Source organism: Myotis brandtii, unplaced genomic scaffold (genome assembly GCF_000412655.1).
Source record: "Myotis brandtii unplaced genomic scaffold, ASM41265v1 scaffold892, whole genome shotgun sequence".
Classification (NCBI taxonomy): domain Eukaryota; kingdom Metazoa; phylum Chordata; class Mammalia; order Chiroptera; family Vespertilionidae; genus Myotis; species Myotis brandtii.
The window spans coordinates 117,411-145,060 of NW_005371656.1; the positions used below are offsets into that span (position 1 = coordinate 117,411).

At 36.7% G+C, this 27,650-nt stretch overlaps 3 protein-coding genes across 3 annotated transcripts; 1 reads left to right on the forward strand and 2 right to left on the reverse strand.

Moving 5' to 3' along the window:
* The first annotated feature begins 4,599 nt into the window (after positions 1–4,599).
* Positions 4,600–5,538, forward strand: LOC102262058 (olfactory receptor 5I1). The gene has a single exon (XM_005885109.1). The coding sequence runs from the start codon at positions 4,603–4,605 to the stop codon at positions 5,536–5,538; it is 936 nt and encodes a 311-aa protein (XP_005885171.1). The 5' UTR covers positions 4,600–4,602.
* A 2,760-nt stretch (positions 5,539–8,298) lies between these two features.
* LOC102251704 (olfactory receptor 5W2) lies at positions 8,299–9,237 on the reverse strand. Its single transcript, XM_005885077.1, has one exon. The coding sequence runs from the start codon at positions 9,235–9,237 to the stop codon at positions 8,299–8,301; it is 939 nt and encodes a 312-aa protein (XP_005885139.1).
* Positions 9,238–18,702: 9,465 nt separating this feature from the next.
* Positions 18,703–19,641, reverse strand: LOC102262369 (olfactory receptor 5W2). The gene has a single exon (XM_005885110.1). It carries the CDS (start codon positions 19,639–19,641, stop codon positions 18,703–18,705), a length of 939 nt encoding a protein of 312 aa, XP_005885172.1.
* Positions 19,642–27,650: the final 8,009 nt, after the last annotated feature.

Sequence of the window (27,650 nt, forward strand, 5' to 3'; positions counted from 1 at the left end):
TGCTCTTCTTTCTTTCCTTCCAGTTGTAGAGCTTCCACTGGGCCAGCTTTCCCATGGTTCTGAATGATAGCTGTTTGTCTTATAGTTGGTAGTCTCGATGTTGTGGGAGGCAGCACGCACAGGTCTGTACCCTACGCCGCCATCTTGGTTCTCCTGCATTGGTTTTCAATTACTTTTTGTTTTATGTTAATCCTCACTAAAGGATTTTTTCAATTGATTTTTTTTTTAGAGAGAGTGAAAAGGAGGAGGGGAGGGAGAGATAGGAGAGAGAGAAACATTGATGTGAGAGGGCCACATATGGTTGTCTCCCACACATGCCCCAAGTAGGGCAGGGAACTTGCAACCCAGATAATGCCTTTACTGGAATCAAACCCATGACCCTTCGGTTGGCAGGCCAACACTCTAACCACTGAGAAACACCATTCAGTGCTCAAATACTTTCAATGGAGTAAGATTTCCCAAATTACCTATGAGAATTTGCATTTTAAGATGAAAGGAGAAAATAGTTTACCTTTGTTCTTCTAATTAGAACAGGGCTTTTCAATCTTATTACTTGTGACAGTTAGGGCGAGACAATTCTGTTCTATAGGGTTTTTCCTGTGCATTAGGGGTATTAACAGCATCCTTGGCCCCTACCCATTAGATGCTAGAGCCACCTTCATCTCATTTGTGACAAGCGAAAATGTCTCTAGACATCGTCAAATCTCCCCTAGAGAGCAAATCCTGATCTGGAGTCACTAACCTAGAATGTGTCAACATGCTTGAGTTCTAGTCTCTCAGAGGAACCTTCAGTATTGAACTTCTCTGTATTTAAGAACTCTTTATAGCTACCCAGGCCCTCAAATATTACCCAGTTATTAATTTGATCTCTCTCCAGAATCTATTATGTCCCTTTCATAGATCTTTGATTTTAGGGCTTTAGGGACACAGAGTTACTCTTACTTTAGCATGGATAATTATTGGTCTCCATATCTTACGAAGATGTAGGCATACTTTTGGTATCTAAAAGCAGGTTGTTTTATTTTATTAGCAAAAAAGAAGTCACATTATATTCAGCTTCACAAAACCTTGGAATGTCAGGTTTCTATTTTCTTCCCAAAGTTTCTTCATAGGTAACACTCCCAGTTGTCTGGGAATAACCGAGGAACACCGAGTGCTCCTCAGACACGTTTGAATAGCAAGCACATAAAAGTTTCCCATTTCTTTTAGTGATTTTACTTTACATATATAATCTGGCTACTCCCTTATTTGCAAACTATAGGAATTGATATAGTATTTGTCATCCCCTTACTAATGGCATTTCAATTTTCTGGTGGGCACCCAGCCTCTCCTGGTCTTGGTGAGTCTTTGTTTTTGCACCAATGGGATTTGGTGAAGTGTTCATGGCTAACCATTGAAGATCCAGTGATTGCTTTCTGAGTGGACACTAGGGAACTAGTGATTTAAGTGTGGGATTTCCTGGAATTTGGGGGAAAGAAGTTTCTTTCTTCTGAGATTAATCCTTTGGGAAGATAGAAGCTTAAATTTTTCTCCTCATTGGGTACTTGTCAAAACCCTTAATGTTCCATTGAAATTATCCTTCTTTTCTCTGTAGAACACTGCCTGACACAACATATTCACAGAAGACTCCGGGGTCTATTCTGGCCTTGGGTAGGCAGAATTCTGTTTCAACATGATGCACGTATAACACATACCAGAGTCATTAACTTTGTTTATAATTGGTTTTTCATCTACATGTTGACTTTCAAGATCTCTAATTCTCAACGACCTGATAGATACATTTTTTGTTTCTTTCCCAGAAAAAATGGGATTTGGTGAAGTGTTCATGGCTAGCTATCGAATTTTTCCACCATCTTATCATATAGCATATTCTGTTGTTTCATAAATTGCTTTGAGCTGGTTAAATCAAATTAGATAGCAAATATCATAATCCAATTTTATGTATAATAATTTACTATTTTGAGAGCCAATATTTTTGGAGACACTCTCAAGGTATAGAAAAACACATTACATCGTTTCATTTTTGTTTAATCAGCTCCTCAGTAGAACTGTCTAATTGCTCACATAAATTTTTCCACTGGGATTTGGATATCAGAGTGTGTGTTGCTGGGATTTGATGTGAGCTCAGAAAGCTAATTTCAAAGCCTCAAAGCAAAATATAAAAGGTCTTGCATTATCTAAGAGAACCACAGCCTTCCTAAGGGAGGCACAACTTTCTTCTTCTATGAGCACAGAAGACCTACCCAAATGGATTATAACAAATTTGGCAACGGTAAATTTTTAATCTTTAAATCACACAATAAATTTTTCCAGTAAAAATTGAACTGATACTGACAACAGTGTAGTAAGAAGGTGAGTGAAAAAGATAATGATCTGGTAAGTGTTTTTACCTTAATCCTAGGATATAAGAGCTTGATGAGATTTTAGGTGCTTATCTTCTTATAGTCACTTACTTTACACATAGGAAACTGATGTTTTGAGGAAATATTCCTGGGATAACACAGCTTTTAAACCATCAAGGTGTTTTCAACAAAAACAATAGAGTAACAACAACAAATATATGCATGTTTTATATGTGATATTCCTAAAACAATGCTCAGGATTATTGGAGGGGATTTAAAGAAGAAAGGAGACATCAAAGCTATCACAGGGAATAGAGAAATAAATTTTATCACACATTGAAAAATATTAGGTTTAACATGTAGGATGTAGTTTGGGATGTGGACCAAAAAGAATTTGCCATTGTTCAGACCAAAATCCTACCTCACTTAGTAAGCTGAAGTGAGAAAGTGGAAACCAGTGCTGATGCCTGTAGGAAACATTGAAATGAATGAATAAAAGTAGGTACAGGGAAACATTTTTGAGGATGAAATTGACTTAAATGTTGCTATGTGCTGACAGTTTATGAGAGAAATATTATTAATAATAGTAAAGATTAATAGCAATAATTAATAAGTATCTTAATTGATATAAATAATCAGAATTCAGTGGTGCAAAGTTGAAGAGATTAACTCAGAGAGGAGGGACACAATTTTCCCAGAAAAGGAAAGAAGGGAGAGAGGGAATTACTGATGAATTCAAATTCTATACAATGATAAGATGAGAAAGTTGAGGATAAACTTATTTGCTATTCTATATTTTCTCCACAAAATAGAAATAATTTTCTGGTAGTGAGAAAAAGGTCATAGAATGAGACCTAAAAAGAAATATGAAGGTTTGCAATAGTTATTAAATGAGGGAAACAAATGTGTATAATATGAAATGTTAAAGAACAATTATATATAAGTATACGTAATATAAATCATATACACACGCACATAAATGTGACTTAATGTGGTGAATTTTATATAATTATAAAATGAACATGTGTCAAAGATTTTACTTAATTCATTGGTTTAAAAGATAATTCAAAGAATTATAGATCAGGCATTCTACTAATAAATACAAAATTGGCTTTTTGCACAGTGGGGGAGGGAAATCAATTGTCTACACTGGACAAACTGTGCATGTCTATAGTCAAGTATCACTTGAATTGCTATCAATTATCTACAACTTACAGATTTGTAAACTAGAGCAAAGACAGAGAAAGGCAGAGATAACTCAGAGAGGTAGATAGAAAAGACTTTTCACCATCTTTCACAATTTTTCACTATAAACAACATAGAAACATTCCTGGATATCATTATCATATTGCCTGGATTGAATTTAATGGATTTGTAAGCATGGGGGTTTCTCTAGCTATATTCCATAGCTCAGATTCCAGATAAAATAAAATGTCTAAATTGACAGAATTGCTATGTTGCCAACTTAGAACAGAGAAATCACAAGATGCTGAGTATATGGAGGCTGGAGAAGAGAATTTAACTCATAATTGATAAGAAAGGGACTGTTGTTCTCCTATTATAGATCATGAAACTTAAACTCAGTGATTAATTGACCTGTCTAAGGTTTCACAACATTAGGTGACAAAACTAGGAATCAGCCACTTTTATAACTAATTCAGAATCTTCTTTCTGTTAACAGTGGATTTCAAACAACTCTAAGGAGTTCCTTTGTTCCTTAGAGGTGAAGCCAGGTCTCAAGGTGAGAAATATATTTACCTATAAAAGGCTTCACCTTAAACAATAATGCTTTATCTGTTATGGAAATAAAAACAACACAAATAGGAACAGAGGCTATTTATTCAGAGTTTGCTATGTAACAAAGTGGTTAACTACTATTACTTGACATTGATGGAAGATGAGGGAGTTGAAGAAAGTAAAAGAGGGAAGCCCAGATTTAGAGTTCAACAACTGGTTTGATGGTGGTGCCATTTAATGTGGAAAATAGTAGCTTTAATTTTATTAACCGATGCCACACCAATAAACTTAATGGCAAAAAAAGTGAAATGTATCAAATTTAATAAAAAAGGAAAATCTGTGCATTATACTACATTAACTGTAGAAATGCCTAGGAGTTATCAGGATGCCCAAGTAGATTTAAAATTACTCTTCTTTTTATTTTGACCATTTTCTTTTTTATTTTTCATCAGTGTTGAACTTATTATTACTATTGCCATCGTTACTCTGCCTCAAGTTCAGGAGTTCAGGAGCACTGCAGAGAATGGAGTTGGAGAATGGCACTGTGATGTCTGAGTTCTTTCTCTTGGGATTTAGTGACCATCCGGAACTTCAGAATGTTCTTTTCGCTGTGTTTTTTTCCATCTACTCTGTTACCCTGATAGGGAACCTTGGAATGGTTTTGTTAATCACAACCAGTTCCCACTTGCACACCCCTATGTACTTTTTCCTCTGCATGCTGTCCTTCATAGATGGATGCTACTCTTCTGTCATTGCCCCCAAATTACTTGTGGACTTGGTTTCCAACAAGAAGACCATTTCTTACCACGGCTGTGTTGCACAGTTATATTTTTTCTGCTCTTTGGTTGACACAGAATCTTTCCTCTTGGCTGCCATGGCTTATGACCGGTACATAGCAATCTGCAACCCACTGCTGTATACTGTTATTATGTCTAAGAGGATTTGCTGTCAGCTTGCTATTGGAGCATTTTTGGGGGGCACCATGAGCTCAGTTATTCACACCACTAATACTTTCCATCTGTCTTTCTGCTCCAAAGAAATTAACCACTTTTTTTGTGATATCTCTCCACTCTTTTCTTTATCCTGCACTGACACTTACAAGCATGACATTGTCCTGGTAGTCTTTGCTAGTTTGGTGGAAGCTATCTGTCTTCTAACAGTTCTTCTCTCTTATGTCTGCATCATAGCAGCTATTCTTAAAACAGGTTCTGCCGAGGGAAGAAGAAAAGGGTTTTCCACTTGTGCTTCCCATCTGACTGTGGTCACTATTTACCATGGGACCCTCATTTTCATTTATTTGCGTCCCAGCACTGATCATTCACTGGATATTGACAAAGTGACCTCTGTGTTCTATACATTGATTATACCCATGTTGAACCCCTTAATCTATAGTTTAAGGAACAAAGATGTAAAAAATGCTTGTAGGAAAGTGGTTAGCTCAAAATTTCTTTCTCTTTAAGAAAGGATGAAAATGGGTCTGACAAGTTTTCAACAAAGTCTATATTTTACATTTGGTTCTGAACTATTAGAAGTTAGTTTAATATGGATATTCCCCAAATCTGTGGGTAACGAAGCCTCAACCACAGAATAGAGCATGATGCCATGGACAATAGCATTCTTTCTTTCAGTGCCAGGAGTTGAGTGACAGATAGGAAGTCAATTGGCTAAGGTCATAGAGCTGACAAGTAAATGATATAATACTTGAACTCAGATATGAACTCATGTCAGTTTTACTTCAAAGTCTTGTTGTTATCTTTTACTTTCTCCCATCATTATCATTTTCTTGCAATCCTATATAATAAAGAGATAATATGCAAATTGACCATCACACTCACATAAGATGGCTGCCACAAGATGGCTGGCAGGGGAGGGAAGTTGTGGGTGATCAGGCCAGCAGGGGAGGGCATTTAGGGGCAACCAGGCCAGCAGGTGGGGGCAGTTGGGGGCGACCAGGCTGGCAGGGGAGAGCAGTTGGGGGTGACCAGGCCTGCAGGGGAGGGAGGGCAGTTAGGGGCAATCAGGGTTAAAGGGGAGTGCAGTTGGGGCAATCAGGACAGCAGGTGAGGGCAGTTAGGGGAGACCAGGCCAGCAGGTGAGGGCAGTTAGGGGAGACCCGGCCAGAAGAGGAGGGAAGTTGGGGGGGACCAGGCCTGCAGGAGAGGGCAGTTAGGGGGGGACCAGGCCAGTAGGAGAGAGCAGTTAAAGGGGACCAGGTTGGCAGGGGTGGGAAGTTAGGGGTGACTGGGCCAGCAGGGGAGGGCAGTTGGGGGCAATTGGGCTGGCAGGGGAGCAGTTAGGCGTCGATCAGGCTGGCCAGGGAGTGGTTAGGGGCAAGCAGGCAGGCAGGCAGGCAAGCGGATGGGAGCCAGCAGTCCCGGATTGTGAGAAGGATGTCCGACTGCCAGATTAGGCCCGATCCCTGTCCACAGTCGGACATCTCCCAAGGGGTCTCAGATTGGAGAGGCTGAGCTGAGGGACCCCCCCCCCACTGCACAAATTTTGTGCACAGGGCCTCTAGTTAATATAATTTAAAAAACAAACCCAAAAAACCTGGTATCCTAATAATCTGTAAAGGCTATTAGAATCTTCAGAAAATATTTAAAAGACATATTTGAAATATTTTTATCTTAAATCTCTGTTCAAACAGTAATGAAGACTAGTAACTTGCTGACTGCATATTTTTAATGTGTTGTTTTATTCTCACAATGTTTGAAGTACATAATAGCTCATGTTACACAATACAGGAATATATAAAATTATGGGAGAGAATTTAAATAAAACACCTGTGTAACCCATTATTTTATGTTTATTTTTTGACACCACCTAAATTAAAATGAATACTCTTGAGAATCTGAAATTGTGTTGTTTTTCATAACTGGATACATTCTTAATTGATCACAGTGCAAACAATATATGCAATAAACTTAGTTTTTAGGATAGATTATGGGATTATCTAATATTCATCTACTCATCAATACTTTGTTTAAAATATAGTTACTGTTTATTTCACAGATACACAGAGAGTAAATATAAATAAGTACAAATGGAATATCAATCCAAATACTATCTTGTTATTTGTTTTTATTTCACTGAACCATTATGAAGTTAATAAATCTATCTTTTAATTTAAACTCTATCAGTTGGGCATTTTAGCTTTCTATATTTATTTTAACTAGTGTAATGCTATGAACACAAGGGAAATGAAGTCCTCTTTTCCATTGGCCTTTGGAAAAGGCTCAGTCCTTTATCCTACAACTTCCATTTATGCAGTTTCTGTCCAGTTGTCAATAGCATCATGTCTGTTCTCTAGAATGAGGCAAGAAGGGAAATCCACAGGCTGACGTGAAGACTGTGTGGTGTAATAAACATCTAGAGCTGCTGATTTGGGGTTTTTCTATTGATATAACCGGGCCAGAATGATGAGGAATAGAAGATCCAAGAATATTTTTACATCAAATAATTTTCCCTTGATTCTTATCACAGCCAACACCAAAAGACAAGAAGTTCAGATAGATTTCATCTAAGATGAAGATAATAGAATAACATTGAACAAGAGAATTCTTTTTTGCATCATATTTCAGCCTACACATTAATATTAACCAAGCATTTTGAAAGCTGTCCTGGAATTGGGCATTACTAATAGCAAAGAAGAAATGATGGTGAACAAAGTAGGCAAGGGTTGTGCCTTTATGGAACTTTGAATATAGGAGATTTCTGATTTATTTTTATTTATTTACTTACTATTTTTATTCCTTTAAGTGTTAGGATAGAATATTTATAGGGTGATGTACCTAGTACATAGGAAGGAGACAAACCTTCCTATGTACTAAACCTAATTTAACCCATTTAACCTCCCTTCTGACTGAGCAAGTTTATTAACCCCATATATATAAATAATCTTAAGGAGGATATGTTGACTTAAAAGAGAGAAGTGGTTGCTATTTGCATGATGTCTCACTTGGACATACTCATGAACAGATAATGTAAGTATGAAAAGACTCTCTTTGCAAAAGAATGAAGTGAACCTATTATTACTTACCCTGAGTTGGGAGAAAAAGCTAAAACCAATAATTAATGCACCTTACTTGCATTTCAGGCACAAAGGTAAGAAATGGGAAACATCAGGAAGTTTGTATTGGAGACTACAGGAACCTATGCCACAGTACTTAAAGCTTAGTACTCAGAATCTTTCAATAAATCCTTTTGGGTAAACATACTTTCACCCAGAACATAACTTAGTGCCAACTGCTTTTTTCAAGGCACCTTTCACATCCTTATTCCTTAAGCTGTAGATCAGTGGGTTTAACATGGGGATAACAACCGTGTAGAAAACAGAAGCCATTTTGTCCGTGTCCATGGAGTAACTCGTGCTGGGTCGGAAATACATGAACAAGAGTGTACCAAAAAATATCGCCACAGCGGTTAGGTGGGAGGCACAGGTAGAGAAGGCTTTGCGTCTGCCCTCTGCTGAGTTCATTCTAAGGATGGTGGTTATGATGTAGCTGTAGGAGAGGAGGACAGTGATGATGCTGGACCCCACAACACAGCCAATGAAAGTGAACATCACTATCTCATTGATGGTTGTATCTGAGGAGGACAGAGCTAGTAAGGGTGGGATATCACAGAAAAAGTGATTGATGATGTTGGAATTGCAGAATGATAATCGAAATGTGAAACAGGTGTGGATGGCTGAATCCACCAAGCCTGTAATGTAGGCAATAGTCACAAGCTGGGTGCAGATGCTTCTGGACATGGCAGTTGTATAAAGAAGTGGATTACAGATGGCTACATAACGGTCATATGCCATGACAGCCAACATGAGACATTCCACATCTGCAAAAGCACCAAAAAAATACATCTGAATAGCACATAAATTATATGGAATATTTTTTTGCTCAGATAAAAAATCAACTAACATCTTGGGAGAGATAGTGGAGGAGTAGCAGACATCACAGAAAGACAGGTTGCTCAGGAAATAATACATGGGCGTGTGGAGTCTGGGGTCCATGTTGATCAGCAGGATCATCCCTAGATTGGCGATCACGGTGATGCCATAAACCAGCAGGAAGAGCACAAAGAGCCCCTGCTGCACATCCTGTCTGCCAGAAAGTCCTAAGAGTATGAAGTCAGTAAACACAGTGCAGTTCTCAGTAGCCATCACTCAGGTCTGGAAACCTCTGGTGTTAAAGAAGGAAGTGGAAGTGGGGTTGACATCACATTACTATTTTTTCAGTAACTAGAAGAAGAGATGAACATTTTGCTAAGTATGCTTTGGGTAAAATGACTCTCCTTGATATATATTCAAGTAAGTATAAATTGATAAAGTGATTATGCCAATAATGTTGCCTACATTTGTATAGCACTGTCTAAAGTTTGCAGTGCACTTTCATTCAAAATCAATCATGTTATTTTCACACCAACCTATGCAGAACTTATGATAATTTTTACTATTTCTATCTTATCTTAAGAAATTGATGTCCTCAGTGTTCTGTATAGGCAATAGTCCTAAAAATTATTTGGTCCAGATAACCCACATATTCTGACAAGATTGTTTTTCTTTTTAGTGTTGTATCCTGTAATAGAGAACTGTAGTTAGTGAGAGGTTCAGATAATGAATATATTTCTTTGTTATTTCTTCATTAATCCAATTGTGAAATAGGCAGAATGATTATAGGTTCCTAGATATAACGTTCACCTAATATCCCATCAGCCCCTCAGGTCCTATCCAGCCTTAACAAATAAGAGGTAGAAATGGTCTGTGCTCCAGGACCCAGTGGAGCAGTGAGGGTGGTGCTTGCTGGAGTTGTTTTGGAGGGTCCCTGAGAAGGTTATGTTAGGGTTCACAGTCAGGAATATGCTGGCGCTAACCATGCTTCTTCTGACAGCAGCTGTTGCTCAGGGGAAATGATGGAAAGTTTTTGCGATACTATTCACATATATGAATGACTGAGAGGAAACAAAGAGAGTACGGACTACTGTGTAAGCCCTTCAATTCTAAACTGCTAGAATCCACATAATCTATTCACCAACAGGTCATATCTGTAAGACATATTTAAAAATACTCACTGGTGCACAGTCCTATTACCCCTGAAAGATTCATGTCTAAACTATACCCCCATCCCACATCCCTCAAAATTGTAATATTGTTTTATTGATTTCATTGATCTCTATTTAACATGAACATCTCCAAGTTCTCCTTCTCTTCAGTGGTGTTGGTGGTCTTTGGGAGGACAATGGAATTCTATGTTCCACTGTTATATTTTACCCAATCAATTGCTGTATATAATATCATGTGTGACCTTCTCGGTTCTGTGGGAATGTAAAGAAAGTAGAGTTGAGAATAGATGAAAGACAAAAAAAGAATATATACATAATAATCTAATGACTAATGTTCAGCCTTCCAAAACCTTAGCCTAAACTTCTCTAGACAGATCAGCAAAAAATATTTTATGCCCAGCCGAAGTGGCTCAGGGGTTGAGCATCAGCCCACCTACCAGGAATTCAGGGATTGATACCTGGTCAGGACACATGCCCGGATTGCAGGATCCATCCCTGGTGGGGACATGCAGGAGGCAGACGATCAATGAATGTCTCTCATCATTGATGTTTCTATCTCCTTCTCTCTGAAATCAATAAAAAATATATTAAAAATGTTTCCCATGTAAAAATGAATATATTTTATAAAATATACAAAAGGAAAGGTTACAACTTAAAAATAATAAAAATGACCTACCACCTCCCCAACCCATGCTTACATTTTATTGTATTTATAGCTAAGTACATGTATTTAAATGAAATAAATTAAAAAAGTCTGTATGGACATGGCTTTTCTGGTATCACAGGTGCCCCTTAACATAATACTAAGTGAAAAATTGTCTAGTTATAAAGTCTTTCTTCCAGAAAATGGTTGTCTGATCCTGAGAGATGGCCATTGTCGTATAAGTGCATGACAATGCTACCAAGGAAAACAGGTTTAGTCAAGGCTGCCTGTTGCAGGAAAGGAAGACACTGCATGTTGTTATAAATATATCTATACTAGAAGCAAAGTAGTGTTTTAGAAAAATAAAAAATAATTATTTAATTAAAATATTCTCTGAATGTAGTATGCCTTACCAATTTCACAAGCCTCTCGAAACTCTAAAATAAGCTTTAAAATTAAACTAAAGTTTAAACTAATTTTAAACTAAAGTTTTAAAATTAATACTGAAATCCTGCTGTTGTTTACCATCTGATAGTCCATAATCCTTATTTTTATAAAACCTTATAAAGTTATATATACAGGATACCCCCCAAAATGTATACACACTTTAACAGCTGATAGCTGGATTGATGTTTCTTTCTTTCTTTTCAGATTTAACCCATTGAAATTAACAATGATTCAAAGTGTGTGTGTATACATTTTTTTGAGACACTGAATATGTGACTATATACATCTTTTAAGTTTTATATGTATTTAAATTTTTTTTTAAAAGCAAGTGAATTTTCAAGATGGAAACATCCTTGCACTAACACTGAACTAAAATTTTCAGAGATAGTCTTTGAGCTTTAACACAAATGATATCCAATATGATAGAAAGTTTTATATATTTTCACTAAAGAAAAAAACTTGATTTTATCACTGACAATGCTTCTGTGTGTTAGTACATGAAAAAAATTATTTTTATTTTATAATTATATTTTAGTTTATGTTTATTGTTGACACTGTTACAGATGTCTCCATCCCCCACACTTTTGCCCACCTAAACGAAACTTTTTATGCTACTGTTTTGGTGTATGGCATCTTAGTGTTTACTGAAACCTGAAACACATTTTGCAGATCTAGTCTATCACTCACCTTCACTGGTTGTATGACTGATCTTTGCCAAAAGGACAAATAACTTTTCAAGACAAAGAAATGTGATAAAAAGAAGTGAAAACAAAATAAAGTGCTGAAATTGACATATCTTTTTATTTTAAGCTGCCTTTCCCATTTAAATGAAAATAGGTACAGAAACCTACCTGAAATGAGCAAGTCTTTCTGTCCTTATCTCTGGTACTTCAACAATAGGCAGATTGCATTTTATTTCTACCTCGTGACTGTTGGGATAAATCTCTAAAGCCTCTGCCTCCACTCCTCTGTGTTGTGAGAATATGATTAATTAGATTCCACTTCTGTGTTTTCCCCTGTGAATGCTGCAACAACTTTAGCAAAGGCTCAACTTTAATCCTTCACTCCTTTGAGTAAATTGGTCAGTGTCAGACATTTGCCAGACTTTATTTGAATGCTGTGCTTCATGGTCACCATGGGTCTACATTCTCCTCCAGTGAAAGCAGATGTCTGATGAACTTAGATTTTCATCTGCTTTTCATTGTTTATCCTGTTTCTTCCACTTCTGAAACATCTCCTTTACTTCTCACTTAGAAATATGGTCGTCTCATATATTGCTATTTTCATTAGTTATTGTCTGATTCCTTCCCACAAGTACACATCAGCTGTCCTCATTGCAACGATTTTTTGACTGTGTAAGGGTAGGAAACTTTTTCCTTCTTCTCTTCTGTTTTCTTTGACTGGCCTAATAGGAAATTGGCATCACACAAATTAACAGGAGAAAGACAAATTGAATTTTGCATGGAGAGGAGACTCATACCAAATGTGAGACTTAAAGAAGTGAACAAAGGACACGGTTTATATACCATTTAGACAGAAAAACAACAAATGTGTGAAAAATTGAGACTGACAAGACAAAGGGGTTTAGGGTTGGGATAGTGAAGAAGTTACAAATTTTGTTTATATAACCTTCTCAGCTCTACATTCCCTATCTCTGGTGATAAGAAAGCAAATAGAAATTGTTGCAAATTGAATACTAATGTGAATACTACTTTGCTCTTTTTTATTTTAAATATATACTTTTAGTAATAAATTTCCCTTACAACTTAAACTTTATACATTGGGTATTTTAATTTTTTCTATAATTTTAACTAATATAATGCTATGGACACTTCAAGGGAGACTGGAGTCCTTTCCTCCAGTGACATTAGAGAATGTCCTGTTGATTTTACCCCCAACCTTTATTTATGCAGCTTCTGTAGAGTTGTCAATAGGTCCATATCTGTTCATCAGAATGCGGGAAAGAGGGGGAATCCACAGGCTGATGGGAAAACTATGACATATTTCTTTATGTTGTACGACCTGCCAGCCGTGGGGGATTATTTTTACATTGTCCATTTATTGAGTAATACTTTATTTTGAGTTTGAATCATTTATAAAATGTATAATAATCATTACATTAGCTATACATCTTGAATATTACTAGAGTTAATTTAATTGCCAGAGATCTGTAAAGGCAACATTTGTTTAAACAATAAGAAAGATAAGATGTGTAAGGCATATAGAGTTTGTGCGCTCCAATAGTTCAGGAAATTTTATGTTTCTTCTTGTTTTTCTTGTGTGTTGCTATGTAGTTAGTTATTCCTAGCTTCTAATGGTTGAATAATCTCAGGCAAAATTCAGTGAAATTAATATATTTTTAATTTTGTAAAATTGCTCTTATTGAATAGTTTTAATGTCTTTTCACAGTGTATTGCTCTTGCGTGTGTGACGATCCCAATGCCAAAACACCAAATGTACTCCTGTGGGAGATGCTACGGCAAATCTCAAACCACCTAAGTAATTGCTAGCAATGTACCAGCAGATAAACGTAAGAAAATGCTATATTTATAGTACTTGAGAGCTTTACTACCATTCTCTGCCTCCCTGGTATGTATTTGGAGGAGGCAGGGTCATTCTTGGTCACCTTCTTTTGATTCCCTTCCATACTTATTTTCCCCGCAGGTACTCCCTCTCCAGGGATGTCAGTTTCCTCAGGCTGCACTCCACTGAGGCAGGACCCAAACTTTACCTTTGGAAACATGGAAGCCCCTCCGGACAGGTAGTCTAACTCCCAGTCCCCATTAAATGCATAACACGGGTAGCAATATATTGCTGAAAATTGGGTAATGTAAATTTATTCTCAAAGGATGTATGTTCTAATAGAACAGCTTTCTTTAACTATGGGGTGAGGGTGAAGATTTACAAAATAATTTAAGATATCAGACACAAACAATTGTGAAAAATATTTCTTTGTTACATGGCTTTCTTTATATCACTGTTGCCTCCAAACATAATAGTGCATAGATAACTGTCTACTTATAATCTCCTTCTTCCAGAACATGGTTGTCTGTTCTTGAGGCAATGACCATCATCATATAAGTTCAGTACATGACAATACTACCAAGGAAAACGAGGTTTAATGAGGCTTCCTGATGCAGCAAATAGGAAAAGTAGGAGCTGCTGGTAGCTAAATATGACTCTGTCCTATAAGCAAGTCAGTATTTTAGTAAATATAGGCTAATCACTTAATAAAATGTTCTATGAAAGTTGTATGCTTTATTAATTTCACAATTAGCCTATGTCTTGAAAGTGTATTGTGTACAAGAAACTTCTTGATTTAAAATTAATAATGAAATCCTGCAGTTGTCAATAATCTGATAGTAAATGGTATTTGTTATTCTGAAACCTTTTAAAGTTTTTTATTTATATATCTACATGTATATATTAGATAAACTTTTGATGTCATCTATATATATAAAGGCCTTAGCGACCATTATGACTAGATGGCCAGACAACTGGCTGGTAGCTATGACGTGCACTGACCACCAGGGGGCAGATGCTCAATGCAGGAGCTGCCCCTTGTGGTCAGTGCACTTCCACAGCCAACCTCCTGAAGTCCCTTCCCCCAGGCCAGCAGGCCCTGATCAGTCTCCAATCCTCAGCCAGGCCGAGATATCCCACCCATGCACAAATTCGTGCACCAGCCCTCTAGTATACATATATTTATCTATTAAGTAAAGTAAGTGAAAACAGAAATGAAAACATCCCTGCCACAAAAACCTTAGAAAACATTTAACAACATTTCAGAGACAGCCTGTGAGCCTAACACAAATAGATGTCCAATAGGATGGGTAGTTTTGTATGTTTTCCCTAAGAAAACAGAATTGATTTCATCACTGACAATAATTTTTCATAGAAACTAATAAATGAAAATTATAATGATACAGTTTGGGTGTACATCATGTTTAGTGTTTTCTGCCATGTGAAATACTCCTTATAGAACTATTCTATCACTCTTCCTCATTGGCTTGCCACAGCACTTATAATCCATTTGTGTGACTGAACTCTGCATAGGACACATTTCTTGAAAGCAAACAAGACACAATAAAAAAAAGAAAGTGAAAACAACAGACTTTGTGCAAATTGGCACATTATTGTAACTTAAGTTTTTTACATTAAAATAAAAGGTAAAATAAATGTTCCTGAGATACATGTAATTCTGTCTTTTTGAAAATATACATCTTTATTGATTTCAAAGAGGAGGAGAGAGAGATAAAAACATCAGTGATGAGAGAAAATCATTGATCAGCTGTTTCCTGCATGCCTCCTACTGGGGATTGAGCCTGCAACTTAGGTACGTGCCCTGACTGGGAATCAAACAGTGACCTCCTGGTTTATAGTTTGATGTTCAACCACTGAGCAACACCAGCTGGACTAGAATTCTGTCTTTTTTCTGGACACATTATGTATGTGTATATCTGTTGATAGATGAAAATTTGATTGTGGATGGTGTTCACATTTTTTTCTAGATGTATATTTCAGTATGTGATCCATATGGACTTGGATTTATACATAATGGTATTTATAGTGTATCTCTTATTATTTGAAAAAACAGGAGCAAATATTAAATTAATGTATACAATGATATTTCTTGCACAGAGATAAAAACATTTACTTATGAAATTTGATTATAATGTAAATAAGTGAAATATTTAATTTCCTTATACTAATGACAAAGGAGTTCTGACAAATTCACACAGGTCTAACAGGAAATATTATTGTCCATTATATTAAATAGGTTATTTATCTCAGTAAGCAGATATCAAATGATTCCTTTACAAATTACTCAATACTTAATTACTCATTTTTGTTAACAAAGCATGGAACAGATGGACAGATATCAGGAGGAAAGGGGGGTTAGGCTGGGAGATTAACCAAAGAACTTATATGCATATTTGCATAGTCCATGGACACAGATAATATGGTGAAGGCCAGGGGTGGGGCAGGAGCCAGGTGGAGGGGGGCAAAGAGGGAAAATGGGGGACATCTGTAATACTCTCAACAATAATAATAAAAAAGAATGAAATTGAGCCTTCTGCTACAACATAGTTGGACCTTAAGGGCATTATGTTAATTGACATAAGTTAGAGAAAGACTACTACCATATAATATTATATATATTCAAAATTGAAAAACAAAATAAATGAACCAAAAATATGAACTCTAGATATAGAAAACAGATTGGAGGATTGAACATTACCTCAGATGGGAATGGGAGTGGGAAAAGTGAGTGATCCAGGTCAAAAGTACAAATTTCTAGTTATAAAATAAACTAGTGGCCTGGTGCACAAAATTCATGTATGGCTGGGGGTCTCTCAGCTTGGCCTGCACCCTCTCTAATCTGGGACCCCCGGGGGATGTCCTACACAGGGATCATGCCTAAACCGGCAGTTGGACATCCCTCCCACAATCCAGGACCGCTGGCTCCTAACTGCTCGCCTGCCTGCCTGCCTGATTCCCCCTAACTGCAAAAGGTAAGATTGCCTTCTTTTTGTGTGGCCGTGTAGTATTCTATTGTGTAAAAGCCCCACAGCGTTTTTTATCCAGTCACCTACTGATAGGCACTTAGGCCGATTCCAAATCTTGTAAATATTGCTGCAATGAATGATTTTGGATGGCATCCTGAAAATGAGCATTGTAAATAGCAAAGTAGACCAGCCTCCTCCACACTGCACAGAGATGCAGGACCCTCAGGCCTTACTGTGCAGAGCGGCCAGAATGATCAGAATTAATGGATACAAAAAGTTCTCTACATCAAATGATCCCTGTATCTGATACTTACTCAGCTTAGGCCAAAAGAAGACGTATAGTTGGATTTTATGAAGATGAACATACTAGAATAAAATTAACAAGGAAAGTTTATGTTTGTGTTGTTGTTGTTGTTTTTCATTGAAAAAGGCTTCTTTTTATTTTTTTGTTCACTCTCACCTGAGGATATTTTCCCACTGATTTTTAGAGAGAGTGGAAGGGAGGGGGAGAGACACAGAGAGAGAAACATTGATGTGAGAGAGACACATCAATTGGTTGCCTCACGCATGCACCTGACTGGGGCCAGGAATGAACCCACAACCGAGGTATGTGTTCTTGACCGGGAATCAAACCCCAGACCCTTCGGTGCATGGGCTAACACTCTACCACTGAGCTACATTAGCCAGGGCTCTATGTCTTGCTTATTTTTATTGTATTTATTCCTGAACACCTTATACTTTTTACTACTATTGTAAATGGTATCTCCCCTCCCCATTTGTTGCTGTTACAGAATGTAATTGATTTTTTTACAGAGATTTCTTTTATCCAGACATCTTACTAAACACTCTTATTGTTCCAACTATCCTTCCATCCCATTTATCCTCCCTTTACCTTCTCCTACCCACTCCATACCTTCCCTCTGGTAATCACCATATTGTTGTCTGTGTCCAGGAGTCTTTCTTTTGTTTCTTGGCTTAATCTCTCACCTTTCTCATCCAGCCCCTCTGACAGCTGTCAGTCTGTTCTCTGTGTCCATAAGTATGTCTCCACTTTGTTAATTTATTTTGTACACTAGATTCCACATATTAGTGAAATCATATGGTACTTGCCCTTCCCTGACTGGCTAATTTCACTTCAGCATAATAATCTCCAGGTCCAACTATACTGTTGCAAAGGTAAGATTGCCTTCTTTTTGTGTGGCTGAGTAGTATTCTATTGTGTAAAAGCCCCACAGCTTATTTTATCCAGTCATCTACTGATAGGCACTTGGGCCAATTCCAAATCTTGTAAATATTGTAAATATTGCTGCAATGAATGATTTTGAATGGCATCCTGAAAATGAGCATTGTAAATAGCAAAGTAGAAATAATGCTGAATAATACAGTCAAGGGTCTTGCATTTATAAAACATTGACTTAGGGCAGGAGAATTTAAATTTAGTTTTAATAATTTATTTACTACTTATTACTTCTAAGTGTTATGATGAAAATGTATAGTAAGATGCCAGCACATAGGAAGAAGACAAAAAAACAAAACAAACAAAACAACAACAAAAAAACAACCCCATAAAACAGTAACACCTAATTTAAACCACTAAAACTCTTTTCTCATTGAGCAATTTTATTAAACCCATTGTTTTGAAAAAATGGAGCTTTAGGTAAAATAAATGTAATTGACATGGAGGCAGATGCTACTATGCCCATATCTCTCTGGGACATACCCATGAATAGAGAAAGTGGTATAAAAAGACCCTCTTTGTAAAACAGTAGAGCAAACATATTACTACTCTTCCTTAGTTTGAAGAGAATAAGATTAATAATCACTGTATCCTACACTCAATTTAGGTAAAAATATAGGTAAAGAAATACCCAGAAGTGTACTGGGAGACTCCACAGAACACTTGTCAAAGTATCAGAATGTGAGCTCTCAACATCTCTAAATAAAACCTTTTTGGGTGAATACACTTTCACCCAAGATATAACTTACTGCCAACTGCTTTCCTCAGGGCACCTTTCACATCCTTATTCCTTAAACTGTAGATCAGTGGGTTTAACATGGGGATGACAACTGTGTAGAAAACAGAAGCCACTTTGTTCATGTCCATGGTGTTACTCAAGCTGGGTTGGAAATACACGAAAAAGAGCGTACCAAAAAATATCCCCACGGCGGTTAGGTGGGAGGCACAGGTAGAGAAGGCTTTGTGTCTGCCCTCTGCTGAGTTCATTCTAAGGATGGTGGTTATGATGTAGCTGTAGGAGAGGAGGACAGTGATGATGCTGGACCCCACAACACAGCCAATGAAAGTGAACATCACTATCTCATTGATGGTTGTATCTGAGGAGGACAGAGCTAGTAAGGGTGGGATATCACAGAAAAAGTGATTGATGATGTTGGAATTGCAGAATGATAATCGAAATGTGAAACAGGTGTGGATGGCTGAATCCACCAAGCCTGTAATGTAGGCAATAGTCACAAGCTGGGTGCAGATGCTTCTGGACATGGCAGTTGTATAAAGAAGTGGATTACAGATGGCTACATAACGGTCATATGCCATGACAGCCAACATGAGACATTCCACATCTGCAAAAGCACCAAAAAAATACATCTGAATAGCACATAAATTATATGGAATATTTTTTTGCTCAGATAAAAAATCAACTAACATCTTGGGAGAGATAGTGGAGGAGTAGCAGACATCACAGAAAGACAGGTTGCTCAGGAAATAATACATGGGCGTGTGGAGGCTGGGGTCCATGTTGATCAGCAGGATCATCCCTAGATTGGTGATCACGGTGATGCCATAAACCAGCAGGAAGAGCACAAAGAGCCCCTGCTGCACATCCTGTCTGCCAGAAAGTCCTAGGAGTATGAAGTCAGTAAACACAGTGCAGTTCTCAGCAGCCATCACTCAGGTCTGGAAACCCCTTTGTGTTAAAGAAGGAAGCGGATTTCCTGTAATAGAGAACTGTAGTTAATGAGAGGTTCAGGTAATGAATGCATTTCTTTGTTATTTTTTCATTAATCCAATTGTGAAGCAGGCAGAGTGATTACGGGTTCCTACATATAACATTCTCCCAATACCCCATCAGCCCCTCAGGTCCTATCCAGCCTTAACAAACAATCTGGTAGTAGATAATCCTTGCTTTTATAAAAACTTTTAAATGTATATATACATTTATATTTATTTATACTTTTTGAAGTCATTTACTTATTTTTTTTTACTGTACTCCCTACACTATTATCTACTATTGGATTTTATGCATTTCCTTTGTGTTAATAAATTGATAGGCAAGTAGTGTTTTAGGGTGCATACACTGGCTACATATTTTCTCTGCATTAAGCATGTTTTTATGTAACTCATTTTTTAATTTGCTCATCTAGTTTATTAAAATAATTTCAATGAATTAGAATTGTTAGGGCAAAGGATATTCAAAATTTATATTTTGATTAAAAACTAGCTTTCCCCCTAATTGTAGATATTCCTCATCAATCTGTCTCCCAGTGTTCAGTTATGAGTGTTAAAACTGTACAACACAGCCCTACCCGGTTTGGCTCAGTGGATAGAGCGTTGGCCTGCGGACTCAAGGGTCCCAGGTTCGATTCTGGTCAAGGGCATGTACCTTGGTTGCGGGCACATCCCCAGTGCAGGAGGCAGCTGACCGATGTTTCTAGCTCTCTATCCCTCTCCCTTCCTCTCTGTAAAAAATCAATAAAATTTATTTTTTTAAAAAAAACAACAACTGTACAACACTGTTCAAAACTGAAAAACATTAGATGTCAGTGTTTTTATTCTGTGACGGTGTGATATTTCAGATAAATTATTCTGTCATTGTTTAGCACAATCATCATAAATGCTGAATCCTTGATCATCATTTGTACTATTTCATTTTCTTTTTTCCAGTTTCCTTGGATTATAGTCTCTCTGTTACTGGTTTCTAAGAGCTTGTTTATGACTAAAGATGTTAATCATTTGTTAGTAATTGCAGATGAAATACCATACATTCTTTGTTATTATTTTACTGTGGTGTTTTACTTTTTGGTTGTATCAAAATTGTATATTAAATATAATCATGTTTTTTTTTAAAAAAAAGCAAATAAATTTTCAGAATGAAAACAGCCCTACACTAAACTCTGAACTAATAAAAGAACATTAGCATTTCAGAGACAGTCTAAAGCTTTAATATGTGTCCAATATGATAGATAGATTTGTGTTTTCACTAAAGAAAAAGACTGATTTTATCACTGACAATGGTACTGCATATATTAGTAAATGACAAAAATTATTTATTTTATTTTATTACTTTATATTTATTGTTGACAATATTTCAGATATCTCCCTTCCCTCCCCCTCCCTTTGCACACCTAAATGAAACTTTTTATGCTACTGTTTTCGTGTGTGGCATCTTAGTGTTTAATGAAACCTGAAACATATTTAGCAGAATTATGTTATCACTCATATTTCCTTGTTTGTGGAAGCACTTAGAACCCATTTGTATGACTGACCTTTGACAAAAGGACAAAACCATTTTCAAGCCAAAGAGATGTGATAAAAATAAGTGAAAACAAAATAAAATGTGGAAGTTTACCTATCATTTTATTTTAAGCTACCTTTCCCATTTAAATGAAAATAAGTAAAGGAAAAATAAATGTTCTTGAGATATATATGATTCTGTTTTTTTTTTCTATGAAAATCACTAAGCTTATGGTGTATTTGCTGATATATGAAAATTTGAATGTGGACAGTTATCTAATTTTTATATTTTCTCAACTTAAAAACTATGATATGTATTAACATATTGATATTTTTAAATGTATTATATCTATTATTATTTGCAAAACACAAGAGCAAACCTTAAATTTACATGTACAGTGCTATCTCTTGTAGAGTGAGAAAAAGTAATGGTTTACTTATCAATATTTATTAAAATATAAATCAGATATTTAACTTTCTTATACTAATGACAAATGAGGTCAGACAAATTCACACAGATCTAACAAAGAAATATCATTGTTTGGCCATTAAAGTGAAACATTTATTTAACTGAGTAAGCAGATATGAAATGAATCATTAACCAAATTCCCAAACCTGGATTCTTCATTTTTCCAAAAGTAAGGTTTTTCTTTGCCCTACATTCTTTAAATTAAGCCATTTGGAAACCTACCTGAAATGAGCAAGTCTTTCTGTCCTTATCTCTGGTACTTCAACAGTAGGCAGATTGCATTTTATTTCTACCCTAGTGACTGTTGGGACAAATCTCTAAAGCCTCTGCCTCCACTTCTCTGTGTTGTGAGAATATGATTAATTAGATTCCACTTCTGTGTTTTCCCCTGTGAATGCTGCAACAACTTTAGCAAAGGTTCAAAGTTTTAATCCTTCACTCCTTTGAGTAAATTGGTCAGTGTCAGACATTTACCAGACTTTATTTGAATGCTGTGCTTCATGGTCACCATGGGTCTACATTCTCCTCCAGTGAAAGCAGATGTCTGATGAACTTAGATTTTCATCTGCTTTTCATTGTTTATCCTCCTGCTTCCACTTCTGAAACACCTCCTTCACTTCTCACTTAGAAATATGGTCGTCTCACATATTGCTATCTTTATTAGTTATTGTTGGATTCCTTCCCACAAGTACACATCAACTGCCCTCATTGCAAGAATTTTTTTTTCACTGTGTAGGGGTAGCAAACTTTTTCCTTCTTCTCTTCTGTTTCCTTTGACTGGCCTAATAGGAAATTGGCATAACACAAATTAACAGGAGAAAAACAAATTGAATTTTGCATGTAGAGGAGACCCATATTAAATGTGAAATTCAAAGAGGTGACCAAAGGATGCAGTTTATATACCTTTTAGACAAGTACACAACAAATGTGTGAAAAATTGAGGAATTGACAAGACAAAGGGGTTTAGGGTTAGGATAGTGAAGAAGTAACAAGTTTTATTTATACAACTTTCTGTGCTTGAAATTCCCATCTCTGGTGATAAGAAAGCAAATAGAAATTGTTGCAAATTGAATACTAAAATTGTTGCAATGAATACTACATTGTTCTTTTTTATTTTAAACTAGAGGCCTGGTGCACAAAATTCGGGCACTGAAGAGGGGGTATCCCTCAGCCCAGCCTGCACCCTCTCCAATCTGGGACCCCTTGGGGGATGTCCAACTGCAAGGGATGTAAACCTGCAGTTGGACATCCCTCTTGCAATCCAGAACCACTGGCTCCTAACCACTTGCCTGCCTGCCTGCCTGATCACCCCCTAATCGCTCCCTTGCCAGCCTGATTGACACCTAACTGCTTCCCTGCCAGCCTGATCGCCCCAACTTCCCTCCCCTGCAGTCACGGTTGCCCCCAATTGCCCTCCCCTGCAGGCCTGGTCCCCCCAACTGCCCTCCCCTGCTGGTCATCTTGTGACAATGTGGGGGTGGCCATCTTGTGATGAGGTGGGGGGAGGCCATCTTGTGGCAGCCATCTTGTGATGACATGGGAGAGGCCATCTTTTGATGTGAGGGTGTGAGGGTCAATTTGCATATTACCACTTTATTATATAGGATACATACTTTTATTAATAAATTTCCTTTACAACTTAAACTTTATAAATTGGGCATTTTAGTTTTTTTTCTTTAATTTTAACTAATACAATGCTGTGAACACCTCAAGGAAAATGGAGTCCTTTCTTCCAGTGACATTAGAGAATGTCCTGCTCCTTTACCCCCAACCTTCATTTACCCAGCTTCTTAGAGTTGTCAATAGGACCATATCTGTTCATCAGAATGAGGGAAAGAAGGGAAATCCACAGGCTGATGGGAAGACTCTGAAGTGCAATGTAAATCTAGAGCTGCTGATCCTGGGGATGTCTGCTGATGTAATTGGGGCAGAGTGAGGAGAAATAGAGGATCTGAGAAGTTCTCTACATCAAATGATCCCTGCCCCTGATACTTACTCCGCTGAGGCCAAATGAAACAGTACAGATGAATCTCTGTAAGAGGACGTACTAGAATCAAATAAAACATATGAGGTTTTTTAAAAAAAAATTACCAAAGCTCTAAAATAAAATAAAATATAAAATAAAAAGAAATTTTTTGGAGAATTAATGTACCAATGCTCAAAGGCATCAATTCTGTAGGGAACAGTCATTCATTATTCAACATATGTTTTAAAATGTCATGCGGGAGCTGAACATTATAAATAGCAAAGTAGAAATATTGTGAATCAGGCAGAAAAGGGACTTGCATTTATGGATTTGAGTTGGAGCAGTTTTTAAATTTTTTCTTATACATTTATTTAGTACTTACATATTTCTTAACTATGTCCCATCTCAATTTGCTAGGTTTAAAATGTGTTTTATATATTTATTTTGGATCCATATTTTCCTTGAATATCTCTGAAATTTGCTTCCCGTTGCTTTAAAAATGTTGCTTCTTCCCAGCCCAATTAACTTTTATGTCCCACTGTTTTATTTTACCCAAACCTATTATCTTTCACATACTATAAAACATATCCTCTTCTCTTCTGTGAGTGTATATAAAAGTGGAGTTGAAGGTAGATGAAAAAAAGCTAAGGAAAATCTGAATAATGGTCTAGTAATCAATGTGCAGGTGTCCAAACTCTTGGTATAAACTTATTTATATATTGCTTCTAGGAGCACATATTTGTAAACAATTAGATCACTTAAAAATGAAGATTTTATCTTTCTCCCACTGGCTTATTTCGCTTAGCATAATGCTGGGGAGAGGTCAATGGGGGCAAAAAGGAAACTTATGTAATACTTTATACAATTAAGAATTTAAATAAAAAAATGAAGATTTTAAAGTGTATGTAAAAGTATATGTAAAAGATTTAAAACAAACAAGCAAAAAATATTTGGCCTCCTCCACAATCCATGCTTGCTGTCTCCTATATTCCCCTTTATCTATGTATATATGCATTTAAAATATATAGATGCAAGAAATTAAAAGTTTGCCTAGTATTTCATACATGCCTTTGATTTTATAACATGTTTTCCAGTAGATAAAGGAAAAAAAAATAAACAAATCTAAACTAGGAATGATAAAAACATTAGTCTCTGCCTCAGTACCAAATTAGTTGCATCCAGCTCTGTGTGCAGGAGGGCCCAGTGCTGTCTCCTGACTGAGCTTGATTATTGCAACATCTCTGTCTGCTCCAGGATGCTGAACACTTGGACTTTCAAGAATAAGTGACAGAGCCCTAGCTGGTTTGGCTCAATGGATAGAGCGTCAGCCTGCGGACTGAAAAGTCCCAGGTTCAATTCCGGCCAAGGGCACATGCCTGGGTTGCGGGCTCGATCCCCAGTTGGGGGTGTGCAGGAGGCAGCCAATCAATGATTCTCTCTCATCATTGATGTTTCTATCTCTGTCTCCCTCTCCCTTCCTCTCTAAAATCAATAAAGTATATTAAAAAAAAAATAAGTGACAGATATAATAATGTGTTTTATTGTCCAATATTTCATACACAAAAATTGACTGGAAAAGAAATACAGACCTTTTAGGAATTGTTTAGTTTTGTCCCTATCTACTGTCCACCCAATATTATATTTATTTGACATAGCAAAATGAGTCCAATCAATAAGTATTCCTGTGCCCTGGTTTATGTGGCTCAGTTGGTTGGGCATCCTCCCATGCACCTAAAGGTTGTCAGTTCAATTCCTGGTCAGGGCACATGCCTCAGCTCTGTGTGCAGGAGGGCCCAGCGCTGTCTCCTGACTGAGCTTGATTATTGCAGCATCTCTGTCTGTTCCAGGGTGCTGACACTTGGACTTGCAAGAATAAGTGACAGATATAATAATGTGTTTTATTGTCCAATATTTCATACACAAAAGTTGACTGGAAAAGAAATATGGACCTTTTAGGAATTGTTTAGTTTTGTCCTCTCTACTGCCCACCCAATATTATATTTATTTGACATAGTAAAATGAGTCCAATCAATAAGTATTCCTGTGCCCTGGTTGATGTGGCTCAGTTGATTGGACATCCTCCCATGCACCTAAACGTTGTCAGTTCAATTCCTGGTCAGGGCACATGCCCTGGTTGTGGATTGGATCCCTATAGGGGGCCTGAAGGAGACTGGTCAATGTTTCACTCTCACATTGATGTTTCTCTCTCTTTCTCTCTCCCCCTCCCTTCCGCCCAAAATAAAAGAGGAAAAAAAATGCCTTCAGAATCTACCTGTGCTTTAAATAAAACTAATAAAGTAAGTATTCCTAATTTCCAGTTCTCCAATCCCTATACAGGCATTTTGTTTTAATTGCATGTTGCAAAGCTATTACACACCTACTCAACACTTGCGCAGACACACATACACAAAATATTATTACATTAAATACACTCACAAAGTAAATATTTTTGGAAAATACTGATCAAAATCACACTATCTATGTTGTCTATATTATTAGATTTTTAACTTTTAAACCCAAATGAGGTCAGAATAAATATACCTATATAAATATAAGCAAGTATTATGAATACAGATATTGCATTTCTTTCGACTCTTGTGCATTAATTTATCCAATGTACTCTCTGCTAATAGACACTTGGTTATATGTAATTGTTCACAGCATGAACAACTCTGATATGAGTAAATTTATATTTACAGAAATTTTCATATCCGTGTGTTTTAAAAAAATAAATTATGAAAATCATGCTTAGAAGCAAAGAGATTGACCTTAAATAAAGAAAAATTTGGCCATTTTGCCCGAGTCAGATGTTTGAATTATCTAATTATTAACACATATTATGATGTATTTCATATATTTCAAGGTTGACTTGTCTCTAACAACCTCATGATATGAAACAGAACTTGAAAACCAGAGGTAATAAGTTAACGTCTAGGGTCTCTTTGACATTATTTCACTGAATTAATAGATGTTGTTCCATAGATTCCTGAATACAGTGCAATGAACCAAATTTGTCTTAAAATATAACTCTCTTTAATACTCTCTAGAATATTATTGTGTGTATATGTTAAAGTGACATTTAAAAATTCACAAAATTAATGGCCCATAGACTCCCTAGAATCTGGGAGAAGTGAGAGACCATTTAGGTCCCACTTCTAAACAAAGGTAGGATCCTAACACTGATAGAAGACAGAAGGGAGCAAATAGGAAGGGCCACCACATTGGAAATGTTTTATGTATATCAGCTGGGCAATGGAATAGAGTCAATGTTGGTGTGAAGACAGTGATGTAGAGGGCAGCTGCATTGCACCAGTCCCAGGAAGCATTAGAAAATGAGGACATTGGTCCTTTGATGTTGTGTGACCTGGCAGCTTTGTGGGATAATCTTTGCATTGTCCCTTTATTGAGTAATAGTTTATGTTGAGTTTGAGTCATTTATAAAATGTATAATAATCATGTACATTAGTTATATATCTTGAATATTATCAGAGTTAATTTAATTGCCAGAGACCTGTAAAGGCAAAATTTATTTAAACAAGAAGAAAGATAAGATGTGTATGGCATGTAGATTTGTGCATTCCAGTAGTTCAGGAAATTTCATGTTTCTAAATTGAAACCCACCTGGCGTAAAAAGGAACATAGGACTGCTGTTACTTTAGCTCACTTGTTTTTGTTTTTCTTGTGTGTTGTTATGGAGTTACCCCTAGCTTCTAATGGTAGAATAATCTCAGGAAAAATTCAGTGAAATTAACATATTTTCAATTTTTGGAAAATTGCTCTTAGTGACCAGTTTTAATGTCTTTTCATAATGTATTGCCCTTGTGTGTGTGATGATCCCAATACCAAAGCACCAAATGTACTCCTGTGGGAGTTATAGTTAAGGCAAATCTCAAACCACCTAAGTAATTGCTAGCAATTTACCATCAGATAAACATAAGAAAATGCTATATTATGGTACTAGTGAACCGTTGCCACTCTTCCTTTGTCTCTCTAATGCTGGTGTCTTTT